A 19,371-nucleotide genomic window follows, 5' to 3' on the forward strand; every position below is an offset into this window, starting at 1 on the left:
ACTGACGTGGTGGTAATGTGTTTGCGTGTGTTGTGCTGGTACAAGTGGATCAGACACAGCAGTGCTGCTGGAGTTTTTAAACACTGTGTCCTATTACCTTGTTGTACTACCTTGTTGGTCTACCTTGTAGACGTAAAGTCAGAGACAGTAGCTCATCAGTTGCTGCACAGTTTGTGTTGGTCATCCTCTAGTTCTTCATCAGTGCTCACAGGACACTGTTGGCTGGATATTTTTGGTTGATGAACTAGTCTCAGTCCAGCAGTGGCACTAAGGTGTTTAAAAACTCCAGCAGCACTGCTGTATCTGATCCACTCAGACCAGCGCAACACACACTAACACCCCACCACCATGTCAGTATCACTGCAGTGCTGAGAATAATCCACCACCCAAATAATACCTGCTCTGTGGTGGTCTTGACCATTGAAGAACAGGCTAAAGGGGGCTTACAATGTATACAGAGAAACAGATGAACTACAGTCTGTAATTGTAGAACTACAAAATGCACCTATATAGTAAATGGAGCTGATAAAATAGACAATGAGTGTAGAAACAAGGAGGTGTCACTAATGTTCTGGCTGAGTGGTGTATGCACTGAAAGCAGATTAAATAACAAGAACAGAAGTGTCTGAATAGTTTTGCTGTTGTGGTGAAGCCATGGCTTTTGGCCGGTCCCCCAAATTGCAAATGCAGCTTGTGTTTGAAAAAGTAAAAAATGTTAGACATTTTAGCCACAAGTCAATGGTAAGACATCACTCAGTGATGGACAAACTAGTGTGGACATGTTTATATGCCAAGCGTTGATCTGAGTGAGGCTGTGCTGAGTGGGGCTGCAGGCTGTTAGGTTTATGAGAGATAAGAGCAGAGAGAGCACTGCCGAGTTTTCCTCTCCGACCAGACTGAAAAAAAAACCTGTTCGAAAGTGAAAGTAAAGAGTCATTCGCGCTGAGCTCACTGTTGACATGGACTGGTGGCGCAGTACGGAGGAGGGCCCAGGGTCTTTAAGCTCAGGACCACTGTGAGCACAGAGGGTCATTGTGAGCAGGAGCGGCTCCGGGAGTTTCCACGACGTTCTTCTGCGTCTTCAGCCAGGGCTTTTCCAGCACGGGGCCGCACGTTCGCCAGCTCCTTCCATTAAAGCGCGGGACACACTCACTTTCACGAGCTCCAGAGAAACGCACCGCGAGCTCGAACACGTCGAGAGCGCACTGAGCTCGTCGAAACGAAGGTTGGTTTGATTGTTTTCTCGCGCTGCGCAGGTGTTGCGCAGGTGCTGCTCTGTCACTTGCGCCTTTTTTTTGAACTTTGCGCAAGAAGCAGTGCGCGGTTTCGGCGCGTTCCCGCAGTGGCTGCTTCTCCAGGCCGTTCCTTATGCACGCATTAGCAGACAGAATCCGCTGAATTTGTCTTTCTTTTCATTCCGTTTTGCTCACATGTGCCCGCCATTGCTCACTGCGCCTGCTCTCCATTCCACGTTTGGATTTCATCCATGTTCGTCTCTGCCCCGCCTTGACTACCTTTTTAATCCTGAACAGAATTTCACTGAAAAGTGAATGTGCTCTCTTACTTCTGAGCTCTTTTAGTTTTGACAGAACCTTTTGGGTTTTTTTTCGGTTCATTACTCAAGACGAATGCGGGTGAATTTGTTGTAGCCTACTTTATATAACTGTTACACTGTTTTCTTCCAGCTGAGCCTGCCTGGGCATCAGAAGGTTTACACCTGGCTGTAGCTCATCATATCCTGGCTTTCAGTAGAAGAGGACTCTGAGTAGCTGGTGAGTTGGAGTGGGAAAAAAATGACTGTGGAATTTTTGTCATCTGGAAAATTGGACATAAATATTGACTTATTACCAACTTACTGGACACAGTAAGTGGGACTCACCAGTAGAAGTGGATTTCGGCCTAGGCAGTTGTATACTGGCCTGGGGTGGTAGCCTATAACAGAATGGCACAGTCTTTGGGAAGAATTTTTATTTTTCCTCTTGAACGACAGAGAGGGAGAGTGGGTGGGGGAAAACATCTGGATTTGTTTTGAACCACTGAACTTGAACATGTATTAGCAAAAATAAAACATCTCCAGGAGCTGCAGCAACAAGATCCAGCAAAGAAAACCATTACCATTTGATTTTTAGCCAAGAAATAAGGTCAAGTTAATTTATTCCATCCTCAGCAGTGTTTGTGGTTTGTCTTGTTTGAATTTGCATATCGTCACTGTCCAAAAAATGAATCTCCACAATAGCAAATTTACAGGAGAAGGTGAAAACATTCTGAACTCTTTATTTAAGTTAATGCAGAGAGATTTTATTCCAGGTCATTTTGGGCCATTTCTATTGGTCCATCCAACATGAAATGTTCATACAATGTAAAGAGTGTGTTGACATGATGTGGAAAAATAAAAATCGAAAAAAGGAGATATATGTTTTTTTGGACAGCAACAATATGGATTAACCCCTTTGACCTTAACCCCTCCAGACCTCACACCTAAAACATGATAATAACTTATTTTGCATTCATTTCAACTTTTAAAATTCAAGGTGCCAGAGAGTTCTTTGGAGTGATACTAATTAAGAACCACTTTTGGTTGTCTAATTCACCCTTCAAAGGATGGTTCTTGAGAGAACCTTTTTTGTTAATGAGATGTGAGTGTGAAAAAGTTTTAAAGTTCAGATAACCTTGTAGAATATTAAAGGTTTTTCCTAGAATTGTACATCCAAGCCAAGAACCATACAGTAACTTTTTTAGGAACTGTCAGTGTCGTTATTAGGCCTGTCACATTTATTATATAATCATTTGATCGCAGTTATTTCAGCCGATTGCGGGTATATTTAATCTGACCGCAGTTATTTTCCACAGTTGGTGGCTTTCACAATCATATGTTTATGTCACAACAAACTGAATGTGAATTCAGTGCATTTTTGTCAGTTGGATTAAGGTAAATGCAAGTAATTGAACTTCTAACCTGGTGCAAAAATGCATTTAGAGGGCAGCAGTGACTAACTTTTGTTTATTTGAGCTGGAGCTGGTTCTGTCTTCAATTGGAAGACAGAAGCAAGATTGTCAAGATTGCAAGATTGATAAGAAGCAAGATTGTCCTTTAATAGTGGCATACAGTGAACAAAAAAGATAACTGTTAATCACAGTTATTTATATGACAGTTAATTGCCAGATGTCACGGTCATGACAGGCCTAGTAGTCACTGAATAATAAGCCTTAGCATATGAACATAAGAAGGATCTCAAGGAGTTAAACAGAGTCGGGATCCCTGAAGCAGTGTGATGATGCGCTGTGCTCTTGCGGACATTGCTTGACCTTGTGCCTGCCTCTTTAGGCTGAACGTGCAGGAGGCCTCGCCTGATTTCTGGAACAGTCTGTCTGGATTCCACTGCAGCATCCAGAGTCTAGAGCTATTGCGGAAGAATCATGGTCCGGTCTTGGCTCCTCAGGGGGCTTCTGGGTAAGTTGGGCCCTGGGTTAGGGGAGGAGTGGTGGGGTTAAGTAATAAGAGGGGTTGAAGAAGAAGAAGGACTTCCTGAACTAACACAAGTGGGCCTTTTGAATTCATTCAGATGGAGTCCATCAGCAAGTTGAAGGCTCATATTACTGATTGAGGAAGCTCAGGTTATGACTGTGTTATGCATTTTTGATTTTGCAGCAGAGATCTTGGGGCGCTTCTGTGGTTTACGCAGTTACGCATTTGGCCAACTTTCGTGTTGATGTTCTTGATGTGCTTGATATGTATGTTTGAGAGTGCGTATGAGATCCTGCTTCTGTAGAACTCAAAAGAACTCACCACTTCCTGTACTGAAGAGACGGAGAGATGTTGAATGTAAGTGAAAGGGCAGCGAGAGGGAGAGAAAGAGGGCAAGCAAGGGGGAGGGAGCGAGTTCAGGGAGAAGCGTGTGGGGGTTGAGTGGTCTGTACCCATATATAGACCGGGGTCCTGTGGCCGTACAAATTCCAGCAGCCCTCTGAAGTGTTTTGCATGGGCTCTGGGACTTTGCTGACTGTCCGTCTCTGCAGCCGTCTGAATTACAGCTCTACCGCAGGGGCCAACCACACGACGACGAACGGCATAGTGACATCCAGCTGAAGTCTCTCTCTCTCTTTCTCTCTCTGACTCTGTCTACATCTCTCTGTCTCTCGTAGCCTCTGGCTTTGCAGTCACAATCGCTTATCTTTAACCATCAAAACCTCTCCGTTAAAATAGATGCAGGATCTAATCCTCACTGCCTCAATCCTTCTTCTCTCAGCGTGAGTCTCCTTGAGAAAAACTTTCCGTAAGCCCTGTTTGACCACCTTATGCAACGCACCTCTGACCACACATGAATTACGGTGTGGCAATGTAGCAGAGGTTATTGTATTGTGGCATTATGGCTTGTAAGTGTTTATTCGAGGTTTGGTTTATTTTCAGTGTTGTTTTCTTTATTGCAGGGAGGAGATGCGATATCTAGAATTTGGGAGGGATTTGGAGGGATAGAATATTTTGGTCAATTTTCTGGGTGCATAATATGTACTTGGCAACCAAGTTAGCTTTTGTGTTATGCTGATATAGATCATTTTTCCTTGTAAGACCAGCAGTGGTTTTGTGGTTTTGATTTTAACTCAGTGAGACAGCTGCTATCTTTCACACTTTATATCCTTCATCTGCTGTGACAACAGAGTCACTGGGCCTTTAAAGAGATATTACACCTGAATTTACTGCCCTGGCTTTTGCGTTTCATTGCCTTCATCTGAAGTCGTGATCGCTGTTGTCGTCTTCACTTCTGCTTGCTAAAGAAACTAAAGTAACCACCTGATTGCAAACTTTATATTGTATGAGAAGTAATGAGAAACGTCTTAGAGAATGAGTAACTCAGGCCAGCAGTGTGTTTATTTGTTGTTAACCTTCTTTCACAAGACGCAATTATAGTATATAATCAGTTTGTCCAGGGAGAGTCCGACAGTAAATTCAGTTTTACTTACTTAACTGTCCTGCTACTAGAACTCCAGCTGAATTAGTCATCTGCTGGGTGCATGCCAATGCTAGGCAGGATAAAAGGGTATTCTATGACTGTTTTAGGATAAATTGAGCCTCTAAACGTGTGCCAGTTTAGGGAGTTCAATTCCCACAAGTTGCTGTGTCCCATAGTGCTGATTTAGTTCCACTATGTTTATGCAGTTTTCTGGTATCTCTTTTAATTTCTCTGTAGGTCTGATGTGGATATTACCATTATGGATGGATGTTATGTCAGACAAATGCAATGCTCTGCACACCATCAAAGATCAACTCAACATAACCCTGAGGAGACGATACATGGTAAAACAAAATGCACCTAACATTTTGAAATAAATCGCTGTTGTCATAAGAAAACCTTGTATCTCCAAAAAGATAACTTCAAAGTTTTATTATAACTGTGACAATAAAGAGTGACCGTTATCATCATAGAGTCTTGGCAAAGTTGGTTCCATATAGTACCAAAAAGAGTTCTATGACTTGTTGTAGCAGTAGCAGAACTCTTTTTGGTGCTATAGAGAACCATTTTTCAAAGAGCCATATATGCCAGGTTTTCCATCATAGACAAAACTATTTACCCATGCAAAGAATATTCAAATAGTTCTAGATATGTTCTAGATATAACCACTTCACTAAAGAACGCTTGAGGAATCATTTTTAAGGTTGCAGGAAACAATAACAAAAAATGTAAATTGATTTTTGTTTGTTTAACATGAGCTAAAAATTGAATTGCATGGCTATTTACATGTCCATGTTTACATTTTTAGAAGCATAACTTCCCCATTAACTACACCATTCAAGTACGCTATGAGGAGGTCTTCAGACTGCACAACATCAGCAGGCTGGTGAGCAACTGCCCCACTGCTCCTGTCCCTAAACTCTGACTCACTGCACCACTATGTCTTAATCCCACGCTCTCCACCGTATCCTCCCACACTCAGCTTGATCTTTTCCTCTGTTTAATCACTGTCTTCCTCTTTATCTATTACTTATTCATACATTCACCCATTCTTGCCTTGCATCATTCTCTCTAGTGATTTCTCTCTATGTTCCCTCTTTCTGTGCTGTGCCACACCCTCTCCACTATCTCATCTCCTGTTCCTTCTCTCTCTCTGTCCTAGAGGAATGAAGAAGATGTGGAACTGATGCATCTGCAGAACCTGTGGCTCACAGTGGCTCAGAAGGGCATAAAGAGGATTTTGCAGGTTCTGCCAGAAAAACACCCAACACGACGTAAATACCTCACAGCTCTTGAGAACCTCTTCAGGATCTATGAGCAGAGTTACGGCACAGAAGTAAGGACAAAGACTGCCTGTGTCCACCCTCTTAAGCAGCTGTTTCAACCTTCTGAATCATTCATGCTGCCTCCTACTGCCTCTCCTCACTTAGAATAATTATTCTCAATCACCCATAATAGGGCTCATTCTGTAACTAGAAAATAAGAATCCTCTTAGATTCTTTCTCTTTTATTGGCTCATGGTATAGAGAGAGGCTTAATATTGTCACTGTGAAACCAAAACCAAAAATCTCCACTTTACAGGAAAATGAAAAAACATTATCAGCTCTTTATGTATGTTAATGTAAGCAGATTTTGTTCCAAGTAGTTTTGAACAGAGTATGAGGCTTATCAAATTCCACAAAACAATTAAAAAGACACTAAAATAGAGATACAAAGTTTTTTTTTTTGACAGTAATGATAAGTTCTTTTATACAGTAACTATTTTGATGAAACTTGTAAGACCCAAATTTTGATGTTGCGCATTTTACATGAGCTCAGGGTGAAGGTCATGCTTGTTTATGAGTATTGCTGATAATGATGATGTGTATGTGTTTGTGTGTATGACACAGATAGAACTACCAGACAGCATTGAGGACATCGGGGGTCGCTTACTTGGGACCAACTATCAAGGATGGAGATCCGTCACACCTAAATCCTTACTGGACAACTGTTATCGGACCATGCACTGCCTGTTCAAAGAATGCTTCTTAAGAGACGGGAGTGATTATGACTGTAAGTGAACGTTCTAGATTAAGGCTGCTAAATGTCTGGCCTGTGGCCATATTTTACACCAAAATAATATATTAAATTCTCATTTTCCTTTTTAAATTGCATTTTGAAATATTTTAGTAATATTACAAAAATTTTTAACCCTTGATTTAAAACCCCTCAGCCCACCACAAATATTTGCACTTTGGCCCATTATGTCAAAAGGTTTGGGCACCCCCTACTTTTGCTTCTCCACACTGCCCTATAGCCTTATCCTGCTTGTTTGATGTAGAGTTTCAGTAGAAATCCTTGCCTCATAAAAGCAGCATTTCCCTCGTTTTTCTGTATTGTCCTTTGTATATCATTTTACACGAGTGAGGACATTTACTTAAGTCATATTGATCTACAGGCCTAAGTTATCCTTTGTGTGAAAGCTTGCTAAACTGGTTAGACAGTAAAGGGAGAGTGTTGTTGACTTCAAATCTGAGGTTTGTAGTACAAATTGAGACATGAAATGAAAAGAAATAGTATTCATGATAAGGTAAAGAAAATCACAGTATCACTCAGAAGATTGCTAAGCCACAGGAATTTGTGAAGTGAACCACTCTTTGCTGAGTTTACACTCATATTTACAGTACTCTGAAACAAAAAACAGGTTTCTTGAGTATAATGAGAAAGCCTTGATGAGACGGGTACTTCCACCATGTCCTAAGGCCTTGTTGTTATGCTCGGGTCGGTCAGTGTTTGCAACATTGTGGTATGAAACCACAGGTCCTCGATTCCACGTTGCTAGCCTGTGGCTGACCACCATCGTGCTCGGTGAGCGGGAACACATGTTGGGGGGATTGAGTCAACGACATTTCCTCTATGACAAGTGAGATGGGTGTGACTGATGCTGCCAGAATCTGATTTTGGCGGTGCATGATTTAAGCGGTATGTGGAGGTGTTCGACCCCCTTGCCTCCACTGGCCCTCCACGGCGCATTCAGCACCCTCCGGCACACACTCGTTCCAAAACATGTTGCGCAGACTCATGAGTGACGTCTGAGCATGACCACAGACAGTGATCACCATGTAATTAGTTTTTGGATGTAGTCTGGAGCAAGGTCTACAGCATGGTTTACAAAGGCATCCATGTTACAACCCCCTTAAACTGTGAGGACTTGTTAACAAGTCCAGACTTTCATTCCTTACTGATTACCACATGCCTTGTGCAATAGTTTCAGAATAATTGGTAATAGTTACTGGATACGAGTATTGCTTAAATAATGAAAAGTCTACACTTTAATGCATTTGGCCATCATCGTTTATATTGTTGCTGTCATATTGTGACAAATGGCGCAATTTCTAAGGCACAGGTCTTACTTATAATGAACACTGATTAAAAGTTAATTCCTTTTTTATTATTATTATTTATTTTTTTTAATGACATAATGTATTTTTAATAACATTCCAGTGATAGTGACAAAGTACCATGACAAAAATTACAGTCCAGTAAAGCTTAACAGTGCTGTTTCTCTTTGTCCCTTACCAGACTGCAACATCCTTCACTGGCGAAAACGAAAGGGAACAACACCTCAGCCGACTTGAGTGGTGGAGCCATTTCTGCATGTATTTTTTATTTGTTTGGGTGGGTCACCCACAGTGTGTGGTGGTGTGCATGGCCTGCTTTTGTCCTGCTCCTCGTTATAATGATATTACTTGCCAAACGGGGGTTCTTTGCTGGAAAACATGCAAAGGCCACTAGCACCTAACATGTTTATTATAGACTCACAGAGCTGCTTCCCAGCATGCAAGCCATCCATCCGTTCATCCATCCGTTCATCCATCCATCCGTTCCTACATACATCCATCCATCCTGCAGTACTCCTCCAAGAAAAAGACTGTTTTTCTTCTGCTTTATAAGCATTGTGTTCAAATATGCCCACATATACATGTGTGTCCACTCTGGAAGAGAGCAGCTATGAACATTGTATTTCTAATTAGAAACATCCATGACTATGGCTAACTCTACCATTTACATTCCTCCCTGACACTGCCAAAAATACCTTATTGGTGTTTTTTAACGATGCTCTTGATGCTGTGCGCCAAAACAGTACATAATTGTTAGTGTTTGAGATACTGTAAAGGTAATATAAGCGACTGGTAGAGTTTTTTTTATATGTATAAACTGCATGCAGATGTCTGGCTGACTGCTGGCTTAGTCAGCAAATTCTTCTATACTTAACTGCCTTCGCTGTACGCTTTGATGTAGGCTTACTGCTGACGTCAGTTTGTGCCTAAATGATATTGTCTTAGGTAAAAGTTTTTTTAAGATGAGCAAAATTTATGTTATGTTTTATACGGTGTATTTGAGTTATTTATTTGGAGACTTCTATAGATTGTTCTGGTAACTATCGTGTTATTGTGAAAAAATAAATAAATTTAACTCTGTCGCCCCCTTCTGTTCTTTTTCTTAATAGTACAGTTTACAATACAGCTTCAGATTCAAGATTCAAGACTGTTGCCTCACGACAGCAGCTTGGAATCGGTACAGATTTGTGCGTGAATAGATTCACAGCAAACAATGAACAATACTGTAAAACAATAACCTGCAGGACGAGCAACATCACACACAAGTGACGACCTGATGTTGAAATCTAACACAGTAATGGCCTTAAACTACGACCGGAGGAGTTGCGCAAAAATAACAAAGTGAAACGTGAAATGTAACATAAAAATGTATTTTAATCCATTTGTTTTACTCCGTTCTTGGCAGAGGGGTATGTGCAGGGCATTGAGAGGCAACATTGTTCCCAAAGTAAACTTATTTGTTCAGATTTATGAATATTTGACCATCAACAACGTTACATACAAAACCTCAGAAGACGTGTAAGTTCAGTGGGGGTTTTGTATAGCAATTAAAATGGCTATACGTCACATCAAACCTCTCTGAATGACTTTGTTTACATTTCAAGGACTCATTTATTCAGAAATTTGGAAAACTTGGTGGAATTTCCCTTTAAGCAGCATATTGTCCAAAAACAACATGGGGGTTGTGGTGGAATGAATGTTGACAATGTTTAACTAAATTGTTCAAGTAAAGGGAAATTCACACTAAAGACACCAATGAAACCTAACCATATCCAATGTTATGGTTTGTTTTGTCATGGTTCAATCACGTCTGTGTAGACTCACTGAAATGACATGAATTTTCCCTTACAAAAAAACTGCATGGACTATGAAATTAACCGCAGTTATACTGCAGTAGGATGCAGTATAAAACAGTTTTATTGAAGTATGTTATGCAGCCTGTACAGCGAACACTGAAAATACTACAGTCTTTGTTTGCCATTAGTAAAAGTGCAGTTCACAGCATGAACTCATATCAGCACAACAGCATATCATACTTGTATTTTGTACAGTCAATGTAACAATCGTTCATTAATATAGAGGAACTAATCTAAAGAACAATATGTATGTTTACTTACATTCCTATTAAAAACATTTCAATATCACCTAAGAGCAACAGTTTTATTAAAACCTTGTTTGAAATACACAAAACATACCTGTTAATTACATGATAAGTTAAATAAGCTACAAATTCTCCTATGTCTATAAAGCCACAAATACTTAATGAATGTGTTGTAACACATTACAGTATATCACATTCATTAACAAAAACACTCAGGTGATTTGTCCAATGAAAATGTTATTTTTCGATTTGTTGAGCACTGAATATAATAAAAGTCCTTTCTTCGTACAATTTCCATGCTATTAAATTACAGTTGCAGAAAAAAGTGAAGATTTTAGGGAGCCCCCTGCACCAGTTTCCCAGAGTGATTCCCATCCCCCTCACCCAAAAAATTACACTACTGTGTACATTTGCACGTGCTTGTTTGTGTATGGCCGAGGGGCTTGCTGTTCACTTTATATTTGCAGGAGGTAAATTAGTAGCTAATTCATTCAATTGTTACATATTGAAGGACTGTTAGTTTACCTATTAAGCTGTTTTGCCTGTGGACTCTCCTCAGTCCTGGAGCTGCCTCAGACTTTGTAGTCTAAGGTCCTCCAAGACCCCTGGCAGTCAGAGGCCTCTGTGTAATCCTTCACTGACCATTAAAAGAGTGCAGATTAAAAGAGCCGGTTGTTGTCAGCAGTAGTGAACATACATACGTCAAGAAAGCAGAAAGTCGAAATGATGTTCATGCCATTTAAACACATTTTTAAACTAGTATTTTTTTCATTTTAGGTATTAAATTTTATCTACTATCGTTATCTACTATGTTAATTAGTCTTGCATTCAAAACAATATAATGGAGTACAAACTGAGAGTTTTCTGAACTGGTGTGTTGATCCTTATGTGACTGTAAGAACACCGTGTTCCGCTCCTCCTCGGTTCTGTGGTCTAGAGACCCCACAGCCACAGCGGGGGTTTGATATTCTCTCCACAAACTTTGTCCCTGCGTGTTTGCCGTACTGCACTCTTGTTGTTTTCGTAAGCGTTAACTTAGCAGCTCACCTGACGGTCTCTGACAGTTCACTGTAGCCGGCACTGCCGTGCAGTTCACTGAAAGGGCACACAAACTCGGCGCAATGTCTTCCAACGGCGGCATTCAGATCCCCAGCCGGCTGCCTCTGTTGCTGACCCATGAAGGAGTGCTTCTGCCCGGCTCCACCACCAGATTCAGCGTGGACTCTGCGCGGAACATGCAGCTGGTGAAGAGCAGGCTGCTGAAGGGGACCTCGCTAAAAAGCACCATCATAGGAGTCATTCCCAACACTAAAGACCCCGAGCACGACAGCGACGAGCTGCCCTCCTTACACAGGTGAGGAGGAGAGAGGAGCTCCAGCGGAGCAACGCTGCTCGGCTAGCTGTCAGGCTAGCAGGCTGGCTAATGGTTAGCTGCTGCTGGGGTGACAGAAGCGGGCGAAGCAGAAGTTCGCTGCTCATTCTAATTATCCGTTCCACCTTAAATGGTGCAGCAGTTACACGCTGGAGCGTTAGAAACACCGTAATGTAACTGCAACACCATTTAAGGTGGATCTGGAAATTCGAATGAATAAGTAGCTAGCTCTAGCTAACTTCAGCTTCGCCAGAGTGTTAGTAAACAGCGCAGGAGGAAACTTGTTAGCGTTATATCACAGATATTACAACGCTGACAAATGACGTGTAATATAATATGTAAAATGTAATAACGTCAGGTTTCTGTTTCTGTTTGTGACTTAAACCACAAGCATACATGTGTCTTTATAACAAGAGCATCATGTCCACAGCTGGTGTATGGGCTGTGATTTTGGTTCTGGAAAGATCTTTTTTGCCCTTGACGGACTTTAACCTCATGTTTCACCCAGTTGGACAGTTCAGAGTTACAGTACTGTTTTGTAATGTCGGGTAAATGCCAACAGCCCTACTCACTGCTGAGCCTGATCAATATTTGTTAAATATTGATTGTGCCACTTTCTTTCTTAAATTAACTTTTTATTTGTTTCTTTCTTGTTTAAATGTTCGTTTTATTGCTCATGCAGTGCTCAAGCAATAGACTAGAGCTGGCCGATGTGGCAAAAATGCGATATCACAATACTTAAAGAAGTTTTCACAATACACAAAATGTCACAACATTTTTTTCCGACAGACACACCAGTGCCACATTTAAACATTAGGTCAAAAACTATGAATACAGTGACTTGTATTTAACTTTTCCACACACTGTGCTGCAGCAAATCTAATAAAACAGGACTAATTATACTCTTTTTCTGATCAAACTTGTGCTTAGAGAGTGTTTTTAAGTACAGTTGATATCCACAATATGCTCAGAAAAGCTTATTGTGACATATTGTGATGAAATTTATCACGATAACCATAAATATTGTCATATTGCTCAGCCCTAGTAAAGGCATATATCATTTTTTCCACTAAAAGGTGTGTGATGGAAGGTAAAGAGCGATTCTCATATCTTTGCTAAAAATCTAATTAAATTGAATTTTGAATATATTTTTGAAGTCATTGTGCATGTAATTTGCCACACAAAAACAGTGCGGTTAGCCTATGGAAAAAAAAAAAAAATTAGGCTAGTTTACCAAAACACGCACGTTAATTCTATAAACTGCATAGTCTCAGAAGACCTAGCCTAAATGTACATAAAAGTACAAAATAATATATAGTGTATATGTTTCTCATTGTTTCTAAAAGGTTGAAGCTTATGCTTTCACTTTATCGACTAGGCTTCAAGGAAAGTTGGGCACTTAAAATCATAATAGATTTGCCACTGTCCAAAAATATAAAGAAAAAGTGTATAACATTTTTATATACACTGCATGTCCAAACGTCTGTGGACATCTGTTCATCTCCTGAAATCGAGGATTAATCAAAAGGGCCCCATTTAGTGCAGTAACAGCCTCTACTCTTCAGGGAAGGCTTTACAATAGATGTTGGAATATTGCAGTGAGGATTTGAATGCATTCAACCAGTTAAGCATAGTGAGGTACCGACGTCGGATGATCAGTTCTACATCACAAACACCACTTTACTTCATCCAAGGTGTTCAGTGTTGCAGAGAACACAGGTTCACTCCTCCACAGCCCAGTGCTGGGGGGCTTTATACCCCTTTAGCCAGTGCTTGACATTGGGCTTGGTGATTTTAGGCTCGTATGCGGCTGCTCCAGAGCATCCCATTCTATCAGCAGGGCTTTTATGTGCAAATTCTTCAGTCTGTCTTTGTGCAATTGAACAACTTTGTCAGCAACAGTGTACCTTAAAGTAGCTGTATTATGTATCACTAATTAAAAGGGGTGTACTTTGAGGCATATAGTGTATTTTACTAGAGTGTACATTGTAAAAATGTACTTGCCCCATTCATAATTGTTACTAAAGATGACCACTACTATTCCTTCAAATATATATGCAGAGAGGAAAACCTACTGAAAATAGGCCCTAAGACTTGGTACTTGAGAGCTGCACATCGGAATATCTGTAACTTTTCATGATCTGTTCACCATTTTGACCAATCTCATCAGTTTTCTGTAGCAACTAAAATTATGTGATTAGTTAGAAAGTGTCTGTTAACATATTTTACTTGAAATGGATATAGATAAAACAGCATGGACCATCAAACAAGCTCAAATGTCATGGTTGCACATGCTATGCTTAATTTGCTCTGTGTTTTGTAGCATCGGTACAGCGGGGCTGGCGGTCCAGGTAGTTGGCAGTAACTGGCCGAAGCCGCACTACACACTGCTCATCACTGGCCTGTGTCGCTTTCGCGTGTTGCAGCTGCTGAGGGAGCGGCCCTTCCCTGTGGCCATGGTGGAGCAGCTGGACAGACTAGAGCAGTACACGGAGGGAGAGCAGCTGGACGGAGAGCTTGGAGAACTCTCTCAGAGGTTCTACCAGGCTGCAGTACAGGTGGGACATTGAACCTCTGTGCACACACACAGACCCTGTTTACACCTGGTCACTTCATATGATTAGTATCTGGATTGTATCCTGATCAGATTTTATCCAAATGCATTTACACTTGGTAGTCAAATGTGTCTCCTGTTAGATGGACTGAACCCTGATTGCTGTGTTGGACGGAATGTGCAAATCCGCTCATTACGTGGCAACCAATTACCAATTGTTTATCCATTCAGCCTCTTCCTCTGCGTTTTTTTGCAGTGTTTTTCACAGTAGTAGTTTTACAGTAGGAGTTGGCCCCCCCTTCCCTCCTCTGGGAAAGCTTTACACTTTGGAACATTGTTATGAGGATTTGGTTGCGTTCAGCCACCAGAGCATTATTGAGGCCAGGTACTGATGGTGGGTGACTAGTTCAAACAGCAGTTTAGCTCATTCTAAGGATATTGGGTGATGCGTCATCGCTCCAGAGAATGCTGTTCCACTGCTCCACTGCTCCTTGTGGACACTTGGCATTGGCCATAGTGACCTTAGGCTCATGTGTGGCTGCTCCAGAGCATCCTGTTCTATTGGCAGTGCTTTTCTATGGATATTATACAAACTGTTTGTGCATACAATTGAACACTTGTGTCAGTGATAGTAAGCAAACCTTAAAGTGGCTGAATTCACTAATTAGTAATTTCATATAACAGCAACAATATGTACTTGTGTGTGTGTGTTGAAGTAAATTATATTATGATCCTGAAGTCTGAATAATTTCACAAATTTGAATGGTTTTGATAAAGATACAGATAAAGTGCATTCTAATCTACTTTGGTAAATCCTTCTCCGGAATAACGTACTGACATGTTCCCACTACACCATATTAACCTTCTCAGGACTAATGCACGCAATTTCTATATTTACTACTTATAACTCAACAACATGCATTCCACCTTTTACTCATCCTCTGCTGGATCCTCTCTGTGTGCAGCTGGTGGGGATGCTGGACATGTCAGTGCCTGTGGTGGCGAAGCTGAGACGACTGTTGGACAGCCTACCCAGAGAGACCCTGCCTGATGTGCTTGCCTCCATGATCCGCACCTCCAACTTAGAGAAGCTCCAGGTGCGCCTTCTGCAGGGTTTACCTTTATTTGTAACTAAATGTGTGCAATAATGGTGTGCGATGAAGACCTTTTGATTAGGTAACATTAACATTTATAAATATTGGGTTATTGTTGTAGTTTTGTTGTAATGTTTAAATGTACTACATTTCGCATAATAAATCACGTAGTTTGTGAGATAATGAATTACTCAACAGGTCTCAACTTTATTTATTTGTTTATTTTGTTTGGTTTGATGTCATAGAGCATCATAAGGAGATAAAGGATGTTTTTTTCTTAGGGATGCACTCATCATGAAATTGTATTGCCAAATTGCTGTTTTAGTTAACTCGTAGCTCACACTGTGTTGGCTAAATTTACACATGAAACACACTAACACATTTTCAGTACTTCCTGTTAACCAAAGTTGCAATATGCATAAATTTATTTGCACTTTAATGGACCAAATAGGCATTTAAAGCAGCACTATGAAAGATTTTTTGCATGCACTACTGAGAGTCACCCTGTAAAGCCTGAAATAATCATTTAAAAAAATCATAAAACAGTGCAGAAGTGCCAGCCACATTTAAATACAGTTTAACTATACTTTTATGGTTCGCATTATTTACATCATAAACTAAAATGCAACACAGATCAGCCAAAATAAAAATAATACATTGGCAAACCTGTCTATTTCCTGTGTTTCTGCAAAACAAAACTGCTACACCTTTACGTGCTTAGTATATTTTCTCTCTCATGGGTGTGTTCTTGTAGATGTGTTTGTTCATGTGATCTTTAGAAAGTTTATTAATGTTCACTTGTCTTTATGTGTTGACTGTAGGTGCTGGATGCAGTAGACTTGGAGGAGCGCTTTAAGAAGACTCTCCCTATGCTCACCAGACAGATTGAGGGGCTCAAACTGCTTCAGAAGACTCGTAAACTCAGACCTGATGATGACAAGAGGGTAGGCCTGTGAATCATTACCTTGCTCTATATACTCTCTCTATATACTTTCTCTGTGCTCACTATACAATCTTGTAATTTCTCTTCTCCACCTCCTCTCGCAGGTGCTGGCAATCCGCAAAGGCGGAGTGTTTCCTGGACGACAGTTCTCTCTTGAGGAGGACGCTGAGGATGAGGATGGTGATGACATGGCTATGTTGGAGAGGAAAGTGAAGGAGGCAGGCATGCCTGAGCCAGCCCTAAGGGTTTGTCTGAAAGAGCTTAAACGGTATGTAATGTTCAAACACTTCCCCTTTTCCTTCAAACCATCTGTCCTAATACAGGGTAGAAAATACATAGAAAGTACAACCCCCATGTTTTTCTCTTGCAAATCACAACTGGTTGAAAATGAAACTATTACAGAAGTGTTTTACCAGCCGTGGGATGCTGCGTCTGTTTTATGTCGGCATTGGCAGAACCAGTGCATTCAAAACAGTGAGAGAAGCAGTTACTGTGTATAGTTTGAAATCATAGTGTGTTAACCTCACTATAAAATTGTTATTTCACATAAATAGTCCACAAAAATAGATACATCATTTCAGAGTTTACCACTATACATGCATACATACACCAGAGGGCCAAAAGTATGTGTACAAATATACAACGCACCCAGCTTGTAAGACATCCCATTCTAAAACCTTGGTGATTAATATTGAGCTGGCCCCCCCCTTTGCGGCTGTAGGAAGGCTGAGCACAGTATTTTGGAGTGTGTTTGTGGGAATTTGTGCCCATTCAGTCGAAAGAGCATTTGTGAGGTCAGACACTGATATTGGACGAGAAAGCCATGCTCGCAGTCGGAGCTCCAATTCATCCCAAAGGTGTTTAATGGGGTTGAGGTCAGGGCTCTGTGCAGGCCATTGGAGTTCCTCCACACCGAACTTAATATGTAGATTGTAGGCTTTGTCTGTACACGATAGTCTATTCAACCATACAGGGTCGGTCACCAAAGAACAAGATTTCTTCAGAAGACATTCAACTAACAGCTCAACCAGCCAAACGAATGACACCAATGAGATATAAAACTTCACAAGAGCTTCTTAGATGCATTTCCCTCAGATATGATTCCTACTCTTACTGTGCTACAGAAACTGTTGCTGAAAAAGACAAATTACTTACAGCTGTGCATTAGTGCTTTTTTGACATAAAACAAAGCTTGTTCTTCTTCACTGCAGCGCTACTTGATCCAAAGTAACTAAGGTAATGTAGCTAGCTAATGCACATCATTTAAAATCAGCTAGAGTTTAATAAGTTAACTGTTAAGATACATTTCACACATTTACAATAACAGCTGTTTAATTCCAAGTAGGCTACTCAGTACGGTACCATAATGGGTATCAGCAAGTACCAAAGAACATGTAGTTGTACTTCGTGCTTTGATGCATCATTAGTGGCAACACATTCTCAAAATGATTACAGTACAGTATTATACTTAGGTGGTGCTAAGAAAATTGTTGACTTTTCTGCCTAACAACATTTTTGTTTTGCACCCTCAATGTTTTGAAAGGTTGAACTGTGGCAGGAAATTATAACAATTTTTAATTAACAATATATTCCTTTTTTAAAAAATGCTTTCACATGTAGGCTGAAGAAGATGCCTCAATCCATGCCGGAGTATGCTCTCACTCGCAACTACCTTGAGCTCATGGTGGAGCTGCCGTGGAGTAAGAGCACCACAGGTGAGACAGTGTTTTATTGAGTAGGCAAAGGCCATGTGGTGGATAAAGGTCATTGTGAACTGCTATGACTGCTATTTTTTTATTACTGATTACAATCCTGAAACCACTGGGTATCAACAAATAGTCACCCTTATCTCTGAGGGCATACAGATGTGCGTAGCTGAGGGGGTGTTGAAACGTTGATGATGTCTCACTACACTGAATCAAACTAATCACTATATTTCTGGTTGTTTTAACAGAGTTACTTACATAAAGGGTACAGATTATAGTTTTCCTGTGGTCCTTATCAAGTTGTTGTTTATGAATATCGGTATGAAACTGATGTTTAGATTTGATTTCACACTGATATTTGAAGATGTATTTATTGTACTCTGGAAGAGCAGAATGTTTAGGCAGCATTGAGTTAATAAGCTAAAGTTGCCATTTGATTCATTTTACTGTAACCCTAAAGAAAGAAATATTACATTTTTCCATACATTTCTCTCTAGGTCCCAACTTCTACATTTTATAAGAGCTTTTCTATCTGCATCAGTATCTACACTGGCAGATATGTAATTTAAAAACTTTGGCTTTCGGCCTCAGCTCACAATTCCCGGATCGTTGCATTTCTACATTCGGTCATACACCACTCTGCATTATCTTTTTTTAATGTTGCCTTTCTCTTTTTGTTAGTTATTTTTTAGTATTTGTAGTAATATATTGCAGCGTCCTGTAGTCTTCCATCTCTACTGTGTATGCTTACTAGATAAATGCCCTGAACTCTTTGTGTAAATGTTAATTGTTTGAAAATGTATTGTTAATCAGCCTCTGACCTCAGCTGAAGTTTTTAGTGAATGAGATGCTGGGGACAAAAGTGTCCTGTAAGTGCACTCTCTTTAGTCAGAATGTCACCATGACTGGCATTTAGTGCTTGTGCTGTCTGTGTGTCTGCACTGCACCTTATGGCCACAAGGGGGCGATTTTTTTCTACAATTTATTTTCACTCCTTTGAATTACAGGAACAAGAGAACTTGTACTGTATTTTTGCAATGTTGGTCATGGCCAGGAGGGGGCCATGTCCCTCATTTCTCTTGGATTTTTTTAAACCTGATGTCCACTTATAACATTTGTGTGGTTTTATGTACCAAAAAAAGTAGCATTAAACAGTGTTTTTAAGACTTCTATATGTAAAAGGCCTCTGTCGTGATTAGCTGCCCTAAGTTGGATTGCTCAGAGCAAAGTGGATCAGTTATAATAAAATAATAAAGTATTAATAACAAATAA

The 19,371-nt window shown here is 40.4% G+C and overlaps 2 protein-coding genes across 4 annotated transcripts in view; both read left to right on the plus strand.

The window, feature by feature from the left end:
• The first annotated feature begins 942 nt into the window (after positions 1-942).
• Positions 943-9,411, plus strand: il34 (interleukin 34). 2 transcript variants are annotated; one of them, XM_036585542.1, is made up of 8 exons: positions 943-1,225; positions 1,686-1,772; positions 3,326-3,451; positions 5,187-5,293; positions 5,758-5,835; positions 6,112-6,285; positions 6,839-7,001; positions 8,511-9,411. In XM_036585542.1, the coding sequence occupies exons 3-8, from the start codon at positions 3,418-3,420 to the stop codon at positions 8,564-8,566; spliced, it is 612 nt and encodes a 203-aa protein (XP_036441435.1). In that variant the 5' UTR covers positions 943-1,225; positions 1,686-1,772; positions 3,326-3,417; the 3' UTR covers positions 8,567-9,411. The 2 variants fall into 2 exon arrangements, with proteins under 2 accessions (XP_036441435.1, XP_036441436.1); XM_036585543.1 differs by lacking the exon at positions 943-1,225 and having other exon boundaries at positions 1,249-1,772.
• A 2,140-nt stretch (positions 9,412-11,551) lies between these two features.
• The window catches only part of lonp2 (lon peptidase 2, peroxisomal), a 31,169-nt gene continuing 23,349 nt past the window's right edge, over positions 11,552-19,371 (plus strand). The window contains exons 1-6 of one of the 2 annotated variants that reach the window (XM_036585283.1): positions 11,552-11,784; positions 14,126-14,360; positions 15,322-15,453; positions 16,272-16,394; positions 16,498-16,661; positions 18,014-18,108. In XM_036585283.1, coding sequence (XP_036441176.1) covers positions 11,552-11,784; positions 14,126-14,360; positions 15,322-15,453; positions 16,272-16,394; positions 16,498-16,661; positions 18,014-18,108 — 982 coding nt within the window. The remainder of the gene's footprint in view (positions 11,785-14,125; positions 14,361-15,321; positions 15,454-16,271; positions 16,395-16,497; positions 16,662-18,013; positions 18,109-19,371) is intronic. The other variant, XM_036585284.1, reaches the window with a different exon arrangement.

This window comes from Colossoma macropomum, unplaced genomic scaffold (genome assembly GCF_904425465.1).
Source record: "Colossoma macropomum unplaced genomic scaffold, Colossoma_macropomum, whole genome shotgun sequence".
NCBI classification, from domain to species: Eukaryota; Metazoa; Chordata; class Actinopteri; order Characiformes; family Serrasalmidae; genus Colossoma; species Colossoma macropomum.